Source organism: Perca fluviatilis, chromosome 11, assembly GCF_010015445.1.
Source record: "Perca fluviatilis chromosome 11, GENO_Pfluv_1.0, whole genome shotgun sequence".
NCBI lineage: Eukaryota > Metazoa > Chordata > Actinopteri > Perciformes > Percidae > Perca > Perca fluviatilis.
Window position 1 is genome coordinate 20,911,477 of NC_053122.1, and position 15,773 is coordinate 20,927,249.

Genomic DNA, 15,773 nt, shown 5'->3' on the forward strand with positions numbered 1-15,773 from the left:
TTGTTTGCAGTACATTCCATTCTTGTCCATTTAAAAAATGTCAAAAGGGGGTAAAAAAAAGGGGTTGGGCATGTCTCTCAATCCCCATCTTTTCTCCTTATTTGTCCCATTTGGCTAGTCCAATATTTAGAGTGAATACATAATCCTAACCTTTCTTTTAACATTATTATTTAAATTAACCTAATAATTTCATTTCATTCAACCTACACATTGTTCTTTTTTATAATCAAATTTATATCATAGGATTCTCTGTAGGATTTAACACTGACAGAATAGTTTGACATATCTGTTTGTTAAAAGTGCTCTAAGAGATGTCACACATTTTTCAGGCTACAAAATGTTTTGTCACATACAGCAAACATCTCCTCACTATCTGCCAGCTGCCTGTCCCCTGAACATACACTGTAAAAAAACGCGGTCTCTGTAGACAGCCCAGGCTCCACAAACGGCAACAAAAACTAATTGTGCCAACCTGTACCATGAAACATAACATAACAAAGCGTTCCAGCCAATAACCGACAAGAAGGATTTGAGGTTGGGGTTTGGGGGGTTAGTGTGCAGAAGCACGGAAGGGAGGGGGAGGGGACGGGATGAGGAAGAGGGAGGGGTGAGCTAGCCTCGTTTTGTTTGACAATACTTTGAACGTCAACAAGAAGTGCCGTCACCCAACAACGCTTAGAGCACCTTTAAGTATTGAGTTACAGCCAGGAGACAGTTCAGTTAGCTTAGCATAAATACTAGAAACGGGAAAAAGAGCTAGCCTAGCTCTGTTACAACTTTTTGTATAGATTAAACAAACAAGATGGAACATATTAACTAGTGAGCTTTCGAGGTTCTGATAGGCTGTTTTTTTCACCTTTGGATAGAGCAAGTCTTTTTGCTATTCTAACCCAACCGTTTCCTGGCTGTTGTTTCCTATTTAATAAACATAAACAAGAGTGGTATCGATCTTCTCGTTTAGCACACGCATTTCCCAAAATGTCAAATGTAACAAAAGGAAAGAGTTCAAAGTTTTATATTATAACATTTATGTCAGATTATTAAGTATTCATGAGTAGAATAATATCATATTCCTGCTCCACACTTTAGGTACGTTCTGCAGTAAGGAAACGGTGGCACCGCTGGCAGGACAACCACGCCCTTCGAGTGCGAGTGGCTCGAGCCATGTCAATCCCCACGTCTCCAACCAGGATTAGCTTCCACAGCATCAAACAGACCACAGCTGTGTGACCAGAACATAATCTCTACGACAACATCTAAGGGAACAGATTTAATATTTTTGTCTAGTACAGACAATAAAGTGATTCACAGAACGGACTGATTCCAAGGCCGTGATGTGTCCAGTGTGACTGGAGAGCCAGGCAATTTCTCTTGTCTGGTGAGAACAATTTATTGCATCTAAAAGAAAACGTTATGAAGTCATATGAAGTCCAATGGGCACATGATTCTTGGAAAATGTATCTCCGGTGACATATTGTACATGTGTTAGAGCATTTGATGTTTTCTAGAGTGTATTAAAAAGCCTTAAATGGCATCATCACCGAACTGTCACATCACAGCGAGTCTTATCTATCTTCTTCTTTCATCTTACTGCTTAATGGTTGTTAGTGGAGCAAGATAATCCTACAGGATTTGCAGAAGGATGCTTCAGCAGCTCACGCACGTGTAGACATCTGCTCCATTGTTACTTAGTGAGAGACATTGACCAAGCTGCACTCAAAAATGCTCTCAGATTTGTATTTAGTGCAATTAATATCAAAATGCAAAAATGCTCTTTGAGTTAAATGTTTTTTGTCACCAACAGCTGCGTTTGACTGCTAGAAAAGAGGCTTTGGGAAAGAAAAGATAATTAAACATAAAAAACTATGGTTTAAAAGACATAAGATTTAAAAAATGCACTATTTCTCTTGTGAAAAGAAAATGGAACACTTTTCAACACACAATCTCAATACATGGTGATACATTTTGGTCAATATGAGATGATTTTATACAAACAAGCCATTCTAATGAAGCCTCTATAATGTGTCTTCAGAGCAGTCTTCACTTAAAGTCTGTGTTCTTTTATTTTTTTTCATACTGTACTGTTGTGAACATTGTTAAAAAACTTGTTCAGCTTCCTCTCTGTCACCTCAATTTTTCGCTTCCCCTTTGCTGGGTTTTGCTTTTTTTCTTTCTCCTCAGAGGAGGGTGTGAACAATTTACTGTAATGCGTCGTGTTAAAGACTGATGGATGAGCAATCCCAAATTACATCTCTCTTCCAAACAAGTAAAGATAAGATTATATATTACATACAGTAGAGTTGGGGAAAGTGATTCTAAGTCATTTATGTAATGTACTGTATATGTATGGATTCTCCATGCAGGCACAGTGGAAGCAGATTCAATTCTTTTGGCTTTCTGAAATCCTTGTGGCTTTTCTAGTAATCAGTGTCACAACTAAGCTGCTGGTTTAAGAGAAGAGAAGCTTGATGAAGTGAGCACCAAACACTTGCCTGTAATGCCCACTCTTACATTGGCTCAGGCTGCTCACACACTAATGAGAACAACCATCTATCTGCAAGGTCAAACTCCAAAAATATTTTTTGTTTTCTCTAAAAGGATAAGGAGGGGAGAGGAAATGTCAGCTTTGAAAAGGATTAAAAACGATCAAAAAAGTCTGAATTATGTTGCAAGCTTAAGTTTTGATGCAGATGGTCCTTTATGTGTACCTAACATTTGCATAACATCAGAAGAAGATTTCTGTCAGGGGGTACAATTAAGAATGTTTAAAGGAATAGTTCGACATTTTTGGAAATATACCTATTCATGTGCTTGCGGAGCGTTAGATGACAATAGAAACAGATAGCTTGGCTCTGTTCAAAGGAGTCTCCACTGGTTGCCTGGCAACCTAATGGAACCTCATAAGCTAAGCTTACAAGCTGCTGCCTATAGTTTCAAATGTAACCAACAGTCACGAAAGTGGTATTGATCTCAGCAAGAAAACAAATATGCATATTTTCAACAATTTTGAAAATAAATAATCTTAGGTGTATTTCAGTTTGGGTTTGTATTTATTTATTTGTGTTTTCTGTAGTTATTTGCAATGTTATTTCATACTTTTATCAGGACTAAATCCACTGGATCTACTTTAGATTTGGATTTTCAAAAGTAAGAGAAAAAATACTGAATTTCTGTGGTCAAATTAGTTTGAGGGTGTTGTATGAGTATACAATATATCATACTTTCTTGTAGTAAATTGTAAATTTTACATTTGTAAATTGTTGTTACATTACAGCAGACTTTTTGTTGTTGCTGCTTGACTGGACTGATATCAAATGTTGATGATCATCCAAAGCGATTTTGATGTAAATATTTTAGTGTAACTGTTTCCACCATCACAACTCATGCAGCTGTAACACTGCTAATCTTTCCATGACCTCATCATTTTATGTAAACATGAAAAGTACATTATCTAGCCAAATATTTCCATACAGAAGTAAGAAAACAAATAATTTGTTCAAACTCACCAAAGAGACAAACCATGTTTACCAGCATTTATTACTGTCTACATATTTTTATTGTTGCAATTGCACTTTGTAGACCCAATCTTGTTGACTTTATTTTGTGCACCATTTATTGTACATGATGTGATTCCAGATTTGTTAACTTAATACTGTACATGAATACATTTGACTTACTGATTCTATAGAAAACCTTGTTTTGTTGAACCACCCATGTTGCCTTAAAAACAAAAGAAAATGTAGCTAATGTCTCTGTAAATGATGTATCATTGCATTCCTGATATACATTTGTACATGCACATGTGAAAGGGAAAAAATTGATTTGAATAAAATTCATACAATTTTTGCTCTTTGGCTTTTCATGTTTATGGTCTCATATGTCTGAGGGAGCTCGTAAACAACAGTGATTTTAGTTGACAGAGTACATGATGCATTACAGTTATAATTCAGTTACACTAGGCAATCGTCAGCTGCAGAATGCACTAATGGGATCTGTTTAGTTGATTCATTTGCTATTTATCCCTCTCTCCAAGCACTGTATTAAAAATAAATGCAGCAGTCTTGTAATGACTCAGTCATATAATTATTCTTATGAGACTAGACTAAGGCAGCTTCACTGGCACTGTGGCATGTAATTGTCTTTCTTGTAAATATAGTGTTCAGTGATGGAAGTGTCCTGAGAGAGTGCCTGCTACACGTTATAAATGTTGATACAGTTTCTTACATTTCAGGCTGGGCTGGAGTGAAGTAGAGCAGAAACTACTGCCTGTGTCCAGAACCCCCAGGACTCAATAAGTTATACATTCCCAAACAATTAGCCGAGACTCTGATGCAGCCTAATAAAGGCTTGTTGTGACAATTAATGCTTTTGATGGCTGACAACAGCATGTAAGGCGGGCAGTGGATATGATGTTCTGGAGTGTAGCAGCGCCAGAGGCAAGCAGCACATCTGCACTGCATTTTGGATTGTTTGCTCTGAGCTCTTTTGTGTGGATACTAAATTGCATTTCATCATTCATTACCTCAGCTAAAAATAAATGAATGGCATGACGGCCTGAGGCCTCCAATAGTCTTAACAATGCTTCATTTGATATGCTATGATGAGGTTTTTCCCATTACACTATGCATCACTTTGAAACAAAAATAACACAACTAAGTTCAGGTCGATAAGCTAACATTTCTAAAGCCTGCTTTTCTAATAATGCTAGGTGGCATTACTTTTTTTAAGCATGTTGGTGATTTTACAAAGGGTCCATTGTCATTGGTATTTGGCAGTACTACTCAGCCTGTGAAAACAGCTGTATGTTTTCTGTGGTTCTTGAGGAATTTTGTTTGACAAAAATTTGACTAGCTCAAAACCGTGAATATGGCTTGACCATGTATGATCAGTATACTTAATTAAACTTAAGTTCCACTGGCATTGTTTTCTTGCGCTATTTTTTGTTGGATCTATTTTAAAGATAAAATTACCTTTCTTAAAAATGTGCCTATACTCCTTTTTGTTATTTGAGTAGTTCATCTTTCACCGGGTTTACACCGGCCGCTGAAGCGCCGCCTGCTTCCTTTCGGCGATGTTAAGCAATTGTGCTGTTCACACAGCACACACTGTGCTACGGAGCTTCGCTCGCAGTCTGAAATGATTGTTTTGTGTAATTTTGTGCAAGCCACGAGCTAATCTTGCAAGAAAACACACTGACAATCTATTATAAACAAAATAGATAACATAATAAATATGATTGAAAAAAACTACAAAATATGAAACCCCTGGCTGCCAACCCATGTGATTTTCCTGCCCCCCCTCCCTGCTGTTCTCCTGGAGTTTCAATTCCCCTGATTTTTACATGGTAAAATATCAAAACTGGCCCATCAACTTAATTTATTTAAAAATGCTTTGTGTCACTGCTGTTTGTGATTGTTTATTATTATTATTATTATTTTCCCCACCCATTAAAACAGTTAAAACGGGTGGCAGCAGCAGCAACAACAACAACAACAACAACAGTCTGTTGAAGAAGTTAGTCAACTGAAAGATGTGAGATAGTGGAAGTAAAAGCATGTGTCCCGCGAATACATTTTGAAAGGGCCAATGGGGACACTCATGTCATCACACTCACTCAATCCAATGGTGGCCTATGGGATTGCAACACATTCTCACTCCCATCTCGTAAAATATGGACGCTTGGTCAGGTGCCTTTGGCGTTGTTATTGGCGCTAAAAGTCTCCTTTAGCATCATGTCTAAACACACTTTATCTAAGCAGGCTTGGTAAGGACTATTGGTGTCACCTTTGACGCAGTTAGGTTAAGGAAAAGATCATGGGTGGGCTTATAAAAGGTAAGTTTCTGTGAGACGTGGGACAAGTACGGGGCATTTGGGTTTAGGAGAAGACCGGGACAAGAACAGCACAATTGGGTTTAGGAAAAGAAGACCGGGACAAGAACAGGACAGTTGGGTTTAGGAAAAGTAGAACAGCACAGTTGGGTTTAGGAAAAGAAGAAAGCGACAGTTGGGTTTAGGAAACATGACACGCTGGACACAAACCCCAGTCTCCGGGGTGATAGTCCTGTGTTGTTTAATCCATCCACCACCCCAAACCAACGTCCTTATGTGGAATTTAGGGCTTTCATTCTACTCGCTACTGTTGTCGCTCTTAAAGGTCCCATGACATGGTGCTCTTTGGATGCTTTTATATTCAGCCTTGGTGCAGAATTACAGCCACTAGAGCCAGTCCCACAATGAGCTTTCCTTAGTATGTGCCATTTCTGTGTCTGTAGCTATTGAGGAGGAGAGAGGAGGGGGGGGCAAGGTGGAGGACAGCCACTGCCCAAGTGTCGAGTTCGGAGTGAGAACAGGTTGGGGATTGTTCTGGTGCCGCTGGAGGTTCCACCGGATGACCCTCATTTTCAGCCAGATGTCCGTCACCTTCCACTTTCTTTGTGTTGGCATTCTAAACTCTGGTCGATTCAGGAAACATCCTCCGAGATAGAACTGACAATCAAATTATATTGAAGTTTATTTTTAGTAAAATTCTCATCACACACTCGACAGCCATTTTAATTCCAGAGCTTGCCTCCCTATGTGCACATGTTCCACCAAAACAAGTTCCTTCCAGAGACTAAAAGAGAGGCTGTACAGAAAAAAACATTAGGCTCACATACTTTTCCACTGTGCTGGGCAGAAACTTCATATAGACAGCTTTGTGCCTTTCCAAATCATGTCCAATCAATTGAATTTACTACAGGTGGACTCCAATCAAGGTAACAGATCTCCGAGATGATCGAAAGAAATGGGAGGCCCCTGAACTGAATTTCAAGTGTCACAGCTTTTACTTTTATATATATATATATATATATATATATATATAGGAAATCTACAAAGGAAATCTAAAATCCCTTTTCACTTTGTTATTATAGCATAAGGGTGTAGATTGATGAAGGAATGAATTCAAACGATTGTAGTCCAAGGCTGTCTCTGACACTGAAGCTAAAATTCTAAGAAATGCCAATATAATAATATCCTGTAGCTCGACCCTTTTGCTTATGAAATGCACAATGAATGCTGAACATATGTCTGATGCATAACATTAATCAATAATATAAAAGTAAGAGTACAGTTAAAATGCACTTGCATCTAACAGAGAATTGCTCACATTGAAGAAATTATTCCATAGATACAGCCAGTTTATTAAAATACTCTGCTGTGCAGATGAGTCGTAATATCCCAGCAACGGCGCTATCCTAGAGGCCGAGTGTAAAATTGCCTGTGCACAAATAATGGCTAAATATAACTCAAGCTCAAGAGGAAAGCAGACTGACAAAGATTATTTTTCTCCAAAGATTATGAGGTGTGAAGGAATGGTGAATCTTTAAAAGCATTTGTTTACAGATTTCACTCTATTTTCATATTTTACAGTGTAAACATTAAGCTAAAATAATATTGTTAGAGGTATAAAATATATATTTTTTCAAATTAAAGCTTGAGGGAAAATAAAGGGGTCTAATTGTCTTTAGCCTCTAGTAAAACACTTGTGAGTGGACTTGTTATACTAAGCTTGCCTATGGCAAAGAAACTGATATTCCATCATGCAAATCATGCATGAAACACCAAACTTCCATAAACACAAAAAATTCAAGAAGCAGTGTAACAGCACAAAATTAATCAGATTCCATTTGTGATTAGGTTGTGCTGTTTAACTTTAATAGTACAGTAAATGTGGGTTTGAAATAGACCAGAAGTAATTAAATGCATGTTTTGCATTTTGTGAGGGGAAACACATCTAGCAGTGTTGTTAATTAGGTTTATTATGAGTCTGTATCTGTGTTGAAAGATTTATGTTCATAAGCAATGAATGTAACTGTGTCGCTGATTTTGATGATAAACGGCATTCGCTTTTGTGCCACCAGTGGGATGGATGGGTTGTGACAGGTGAACTTTAGAGATTTATTATGCTTTCATATGATGAAAGCAGGACTGGAGCTTTAATGGAGTGAAAACCCACAATCAAGCTTTCAGGGTTCTTCATTCATTTAGCAAAGTAATGGTATGCAGTTTTTTTTCCCCACAGTGTGTACTGAATCCATTAATTGCAATAAAAGAAGACATTATTTGAACAACAGTTCCCCCTGCTGCCTATAGAAGGTAATTACCATTACACCGTTTATTTTTTGCATGTATTGAAAGTTGAGACACTGATTCAATACTAACGTTTTGCTTCAGGCCTACCTACAGTAGTTCATTTCTGTTTTTCTTTTAGTAAAATAACAAAATAAAAAAAAATAACAAAATAACAAAATAATAAAATATCTGTCCACTGTAGGTAATATAGTTCATTATGTACACCTTGCTAGAACTACAATGTTATATAATAAAATTGAATTTCATAATTTCATTTTTGAAATTATATAATTGTACAATTGTCTTCATCTTTAATGTACTTGTATACACTGCTGTCTCTTGAAGTGAATGTGTCTAAACAAAAAATAATTTCTGTGGGATGGCCTTCTTTCCTTTCTTGTTTCCCCTTTTATTTTCCCTGTGCCTATACCCTCTATTTAGCCTATATCTTTTTTTCTCCCAGTGATGTGAAACTAGTGTTTTTTATTGTATACCTGTTGGATATCTCTGGGATAAGATTAAATTATACAATTATATTATTATATATTTTAGTTTCTGCACACTGGCAGCACTGAGTTTCTTAGCACCAATAGGCTTTTTTCAAAGAAGACATTTTGACATGTCACAGTAGAAAAAGCACAGGTGTGAATTATAGAATTTGTGATGGCTTAATTTAATTTAGCTGCTTTGATTTCAGGGTCCTGGGTATCGTGCATGTAGGCTTGCTGTCACACTGTCGCTTTCACTGGAACACTTGAATAGAGCAGAGCCATCATTAGTGTTATTATTAACACCTGTGCTTTTCCTCCTATGACAAGTAAAACATGTCTGCATTAAAAAGGCCTTTATGCCTGACTGAGTCCATGTCGGAAAATTGTTTTTTCTAATGAACTCAGTTCTGTGTGCCAGAGTTAAACTTCTCCTAGTGAGATACAGTGTGTATAATTCTCTCTTTAGTTAGTTGTGGAGCAGCTTTGAACCGTGGTTTTGAAAAACAGAACACCACCAATATGATTGTATTTATTTACCATGATCTATGATATGGTGCAATGTGTGCACAGCATCAACACAAGCGGTCTTAAAAAAACAAGGTGATATATGGATGAGTTGTAGATCCATCTGAGATGCATGGAAATGAAAAATATACAAGATGGGATTTACAGAAACAGATTTACTGTCAAGAATTCAGGGTCTTGCTTTCCTATATGAAGGAGAAACAACTCATTACTCACTCATATTGATCTCATAATGCATGACAATCAGGGTGAAATGCACTTTTACCCTTTTTAAGTTGCCATAATGTATTTTACAAAAGCTTCATAATTGATGCATCCATTAGCATCCTCCTGGTTTTGCATCAGCTGCTCCACCTCGCCCTCATTCATCTTTTCACCTGTGGTCCATTAGGAAGAAATCAGGACTGTCAGCTCAGTACTCATCCTTACAATGACAACTTTATAAAAATCTGTTTGTGGCAAGACTGTTCAACTCACCCAGTGTTGCTAGAACATGCCTGAGCTCAGCTCCCATGACTGTGCCATTCCCCTCCTTGTCAAATACCCTCAGACCCTCCACAAAGTCCTCATATGTTCCACGGTCCTTGGCCTTGCAAATGTGTTGGAGCATGGGCAGAAACTGATCAAAGTCAAGCATCTTAGTCTGCATGTCTGTGGGGGAAAAGTGTTTTTACCAACAACAAAAAAAGGAAAACTGGACAGGCTTAAGCTATGACCAATGTTGAACTATATTTGAACCTTTCTCTGTATTCGACAAATGTTGCCTTTGAACCATATTTAACGCAGTATTAACACCAATCTGTCAACAATAGAATCACTCAGGTGCATACAGTACAACCCACCTTCAGGCTTGGGCTTTCCAAGGACATTCATGATCTCTATGTTGGTAGGATTCTGGCCCAAAGCCCTAATCAGGTCACCACACTGGGCGTAAGTGATTTTCATCTCATTGGCTGGTGTCCTGTCAAACAGCTGGAAGGAATCTTTGAAGTCTGTCAACAAGATGAAAAACAGGTTATTCCTTCTGATTTTAATTCAGTTTATTGTGATTCAAGAGTGCATTCAGAATCTCAAGGAGATGCTTCAAAGTGATAATGTAAAATGGCATCCCTCAGATAAAATGGTCCGCTGCTAGAGACAAAACCAGAAAGATTCAATTGTTCCACTCTACCTTTGCCTTCATCTCCTTTCAAATGGATTGACTTAGATTAAAACAATATCCACGAACAGCTGTTGCTTGGGGAGCAAGATCACACAAACCACTCCATCCCTCTATAAATAGCTTACACTCCATGAAGCACAAATGACAACTGTAACAACAACTTCAACCTTACCCTCAATTTGCTCGGGGGTGAATTCCAGCTAAAAAGAGACAAAGAAAATAAGGTAGTTAGATGCTGCTAAACATTCAGGAATTAGAGCAGTTCACAAGGCAAGTGAGTGGGATTTACAGCAGAGGAAATTCATTTTGAAAACAGAAGAAACTGTTAAGTTTGACCCCTGGCCTTGCCTCAACCTTTATAATGCCAATCCAACAGATCGAGTTACAGTACTGATCACAGTGCATTGTTCATCAGTGACCCTGGATCGGACACCCCCTTCTCACAGTCTGTCTGCTACTGTCCACTTCATTTGAGTTTATTTTTAGATGCAATATGTGGCAAGGAATGGTTGATACTGAACCAGGATGTAAAATACAATTTTAACAAGGTCAAGAAATCTAAACCTGATAATTATGTCCTGTACCGTTTTGATGCACTGACTTTGAAAATGCGCTGCTTATTCATCAACCACTTCTTGTTAGAAACATTAAGGTGGTTTAAAACTTGAAAACGGAATCTGTTGAGAACTTTATTTTCACTTAAGGCTAATACTTTGCAGTATGAAAGATCAACACATTTTTAAGTGAATATTTACGGATGTAGTGTCAGAATGTACGGTTAAATCAATTATACAATATTATTTTGGTGTTCTAGCAGAGAAGATAAATGTTAAACCAACTATATGTATGACAATTTAGTTAAACTTCAAAAGAATATTATTGTTCTGAATACCCCTGAAAAATGATAGATAGTGCTTTTAGTGTCTGTCTGATGTCTGGCTATCTACCAATACCCCAGCCCCTACAAGCTTTGTAAAAATATTATCCAAACACTTATCTAAGCATGTTTAAAGATGGATCGTGATGGATGTAATTATCTATATTTTTCCTTCTCCCGGTTTTTCCACCCTTTTGCCCTCAGAGGAATGGTGCGGGTGGTCGGCTATTCAGAGACATAATGAAAATCATATTTTGTGGCTCCATTGTAACATAGCGGCTCGCTTAACCAGGAAAACATTTATCCATCGAGAAGGGGCCAAGTCAGCAGAAGATCTTTCCATGATGTCTGGTATCAGCTAGTTTGCCTCTGAACCTCCCACTAACAAGTAGTCACAGCTTCTTTAACTTTATAACAATTTATTTTGCATGTTTAAAGGTTAATAAAGAGCTGAAATAACTATAATTATTATACAAATCACCAGCATCACCATAATCAAATGGCTGTACAGTCCTGTTTTGCTTGCACTGCCAAGTTCATATCACATGGGGTCTCTGAAGCTCTATAAATACCAGCTTGGCTGGTAACCATTTTTTTATGAAATCTCCTTAGTAGTAATAATCCTATAGTAAGTATAGTAAATATAAATAGAAAGTATACTATGATACCAATACAAAAAATCTTTATATTTTAAGTTTAATTTCCAGTAAGAGTAACCATTGGTCATTTCAAATATTAAAACACTCTAAGCAGATGTACAGTTTCATTGCTTAATATTGCATTTTTTGTTTTGTTTTACCGTTACTGTTGCAGGGTCAAACTCTGGGGTCTTAGGGCGCTCTGGCTCTGGCGGCTTAGGTGCTGGTGCTGCTGCAGGTTTTGGCTCTTCCTTCTTCTTTGGGGCCATCGCCAGAAGCTTTCAGGAGACAAAGTATAGGACCGACACAGACACAGAGGGATCCAGCACACTGCGGTTGGATGTGGCCCAGTAAAGGTTAGGCCCTTTTATCCACTGGCCACAGATGTCATATCCTCCACCCCCTGCAATGCCCAACCACACTGCCAACAATAGGGGGAGGACTATAAAAGGATATGCCTTTGTGCTTCTATTTAAGACAAAGGTTGTTGGTTGTGGGTGTACATCACCAGGATATGAATGATGGAAAACTGTATTGGCTGAAATCCCATGCCTGGAAGCTTCTGTTAATCAGGAGGTGTCCATCAACACCAGTGAGACATTATGTTACCTCCCTTATCTTGGACTGTTGACCATGCTTAGGGAGTTCTGGTGGATATTAGTGAGGAGGGGATGAAGACGATGATTACTGGAAAAGATGGGGTGAAGTTGTTTAAATGACAATGCCACAATGCTGTCTGATGGGACACACTGCAATTCCCAGCAATTATCCTTGATTATTATTCACAATTGCAACCAATGACATAGCAGTATTCACTGTGCAAATGCTGTGCCAGGACATTCATGATGACCATTTATCTGGTCTGAGCAGAGGGATTTGCAGAGCATTAAACTCAAATCCACTGGCCCAAACAGGATTCACAGAACGTTGTTTCTGTCTGATCTCGGACTTTTGAGTGTAGTTACATATGAACAAGCCTGTCTAAAAGCTAAGTGTCAACAACACAGAAGTCAGAAAAGTAATCTAGGATGACACTAAGTGCCACTTTGTGTAGCTGCCAGTCACACTTGAATGGAGACAAGCTTTGTAGACAGAGTCAGGAGGTGTTTTTGGTGTTTGAATGGTTATAAATTAAAGATTTACGAAAGGCCTTTAAACTAATCTTTTCTTTCCAATAACAGTTGTTACACTACAGTACATCCACACTATGACATGTGTATCCACCTACAGTGTAGAATTACAGGCACAACACTATCGGACATGCCTCCAGCAACACATTTCTCTGGTCACAGGACAATCGAGGCAATAGAACATTCACTTTTTATGCTCATTAAGTATGGATCGGCTGTCCTAAATCTGGGTTTGCACCTATACCTTTTTTTTAAAAGGTATGTCTACACATTTTTTGTTAAGTTTATCATGAATGGCTTCTATATGAGGCTGTGCTTCACAAACAATGTTTTTGCAATTAATAAAAGAAATACCTCACATGTTAAACGCTTAGAAGGGTGTAAGAAAGAAATATATAACAATAGAACATGTTTTGTTAGACATTTTACTAATAACTACCATGTAAAACTAGCAAAACGTCACTACTGTAAATCAAAGTACTACCAAGGATAATCTCCTAAAGAATGTTTCATTTCTTTGGGGAACAGTTGGACAGCTCATTAGATTTCACAACAGCAGCTACGACTGAAGTCATCAATAAAAACCAAAATACCATAATTACTGTATGAGAGCAGGTTTATTTAGTCAGATTCACTCACTGAAATATTGTTCAGTGTAGTTAAAGGCTCACAGGTTTTCAGTATTTTTCTACTGTTGTTCACTATTCGGAGGGTGGGTGGGGTAGGTACAGTATGGGTAAGAAAATTACTTTTAGTTTGTACGTGGGAGTTGCGATCTGTTTGATTGTGTATCTATTCATATGGAGAATGAAATATGACTCATCCATTAATAAACGAGTGTGAAAGTTAAAAAGAAGCTTCAAAGGCTTGATCAAGCTGAGCAGTGTCTGAGTTCCAAAATCCATTAACAAGGATGATTATCAGTGATACAAATTAATTCTTGCACTTGTTTATGCTTTGTTTCAGTAAATGATTTTCCCTCTTGATCACCTACAGTGCACAGACTTCACTACATCCCTTTGTCTTTGCATCACAAATATGTTACTCCACAGCTGCTCTGGGCGTGTATGTAATGCTTGGGCTCACATCCATCTAATGTGACAAAAGAGGCAACCAATCAATTCAATAGTGGCAAACGGTAAGTTATGGCATATCCATAGTCAGGAAGGTGCATTCAACGCATGGCCTTTTTATTTTTTAAGCTTGCAATGCTGCACCACAAACATTCCTCTTATGTATGTCCATTTGCCTTTAAAATAGCCAGTTTGTTCAACAGAAATGAAAAGCAAAGACTTTATTGACAAAGTCAATATGAATTTGGCTCTGTGACGACAGGTTGGAAAAAGCCTGAACAGAATAATTTCACTGTGGTGATGATGATGATGATGATGATGATGATGATGATGATGATGATGATGATGATGATGATTATAAGCCAGTTGTCATGAATTATTTAAACTAAACCTACCCATGTCAACCAAACACAAATCTGTATGAACTAACTGGCTGGAGGAATACATTCAAATTCTTGGGGATTAACGTCACGGACAATATTGGCTTTGGACCAAGATGGTAACTCACATTAGCATGACCTGTCATCAGCAATTTGTGCAAGGATTATTTTGTGACTTTTTGACATTGCAGGCTGATATTGTTCATTGATGCATGCAAAGTCACTCATAATCAATCAAAATATAAGATCCTTTAAATGCAATTAAGAGAATCACATACAGAAAAATAATCAGGCATCCTCTCTTGCTCACACTCACTGTGGCCTGGTCTGCTGTGGAAGAGATGGGACATCAGCGCATAAAATAATCACCAGATTAGTGTGTGCTGGAGAAATAATAAGTCATTGCTGCAGTTTGTTCCTCATTATTTCTAAACAGCACATGACGGAAGTGGTCAGTGTCTGGCTGGAGCTAACCTACATAAAGACACAGACGGAAACTGTGTATGTCAGTCCCATTATAAAAGGATCCAGCCCTACATAGCTCAGCGCCAACCCCCCTTCAAATCACACCAGGTGATTGCCATGGACAGGCTGCGGCAACAATTCATGACATTATCAACCGCATGGAGTCAAGCTCTTAAAACATCTAAGACCTGTCCAATTTGCTATTTGGGAGTTAGTCTTTAATCTGGCTGGTATGTACCCTGGAAAGGCTCCATACTGTGTACAATGCCAATTGTTACATGGACCCTTCAGATGACCTTCAGGGCAGCTGTAGCCTTTGTGGTTTTAACAGCCTGGATAAAAGCAGGCCTGTTATACAATTACCCCGGCAAAGTGGGATTGTAATTCAGATGTGTGTAAAAAGACACAAAAACCACAAGCTAAAATTATTACTCAAATGTCCAAAGTGTCACTGCTATGTAGTTAGATTCTGAGGCAATATATCTCACCTGACCGTACTGTATGTGCTGGTGCCCAAATGTGAAATTCAATTAGGGAAGATAAAGAGAACATTATTTTCAAAAGAGGAGGTGAATAGTGAAAAGCTTTTTTCCTGGTATTTGCAACAAATTCTGACCTAAAAAAGCATTAACAGTATCAGAAAACATTAATACGTTTAAACCGTTTTTCATTTTGAATGTTCATACAGTATTAAAAGACCTGTCAATCAATTTGACCCTTTTATTTACATTGTATTTTATGTTTGCTTTAAACTGCAGTATTAAGTGCATGGAGTGCTCTATAGTTTATATTGACAGACATAAACTCCCCTATGGCTCTGTATTACCTCTCCGTGGAGCTATGGCGACACTGTTCCACTGTGATCATTTACCAACACTCAGGATTCAGTTTGTCCAAGCCAATGCTAAAACTAATAAGG

At 38.0% G+C, this 15,773-nt stretch overlaps 2 protein-coding genes across 5 annotated transcripts in view; one reads left to right on the plus strand and one right to left on the minus strand.

Moving 5' to 3' along the window:
• Positions 1-3,846, plus strand: part of LOC120568904 (corticotropin-releasing factor receptor 2) — a 32,706-nt gene extending 28,860 nt beyond the window's left edge. For all 3 annotated transcript variants that reach the window (XM_039816647.1, XM_039816649.1, XM_039816648.1), the window contains one exon: positions 1,090-3,846. In XM_039816647.1, the coding sequence (XP_039672581.1) occupies positions 1,090-1,230 (141 nt within the window). In that variant the 3' untranslated portion in view covers positions 1,231-3,846. The remainder of the gene's footprint in view (positions 1-1,089) is intronic.
• A 5,273-nt stretch (positions 3,847-9,119) lies between these two features.
• Positions 9,120-12,188, minus strand: myl13 (myosin, light chain 13). 2 transcript variants are annotated; one of them, XM_039816986.1, is made up of 6 exons: positions 11,968-12,188; positions 10,464-10,491; positions 9,972-10,121; positions 9,607-9,780; positions 9,395-9,506; positions 9,120-9,314 (listed from the first exon to the last, which is right to left on the minus strand). In XM_039816986.1, the coding sequence occupies exons 1-5, from the start codon at positions 12,073-12,075 to the stop codon at positions 9,400-9,402; spliced, it is 567 nt and encodes a 188-aa protein (XP_039672920.1). In that variant the 5' UTR covers positions 12,076-12,188; the 3' UTR covers positions 9,120-9,314; positions 9,395-9,399. The 2 variants fall into 2 exon arrangements, with proteins under 2 accessions (XP_039672920.1, XP_039672919.1); XM_039816985.1 differs by having other exon boundaries at positions 9,120-9,506.
• Positions 12,189-15,773: the final 3,585 nt, after the last annotated feature.

Bases quoted from the DNA above. Each gene is read 5' to 3' on its own strand.
- myl13 (XM_039816986.1), bottom strand. From the start codon at position 12,075: ATGGCCCCAAAGAAGAAGGAAGAGCCAAAACCTGCAGCAGCACCAGCA. The intron at 10,492-11,967 runs GTAAAACAAAAC...GTCTCTTTTTAG, and splicing joins TTGACCCTGCAACAGTAACG to CTGGAATTCACCCCCGAGCA. The intron at 9,781-9,971 runs GTGGGTTGTACT...TTTCCCCCACAG, and splicing joins TGGAAAGCCCAAGCCTGAAG to ACATGCAGACTAAGATGCTT.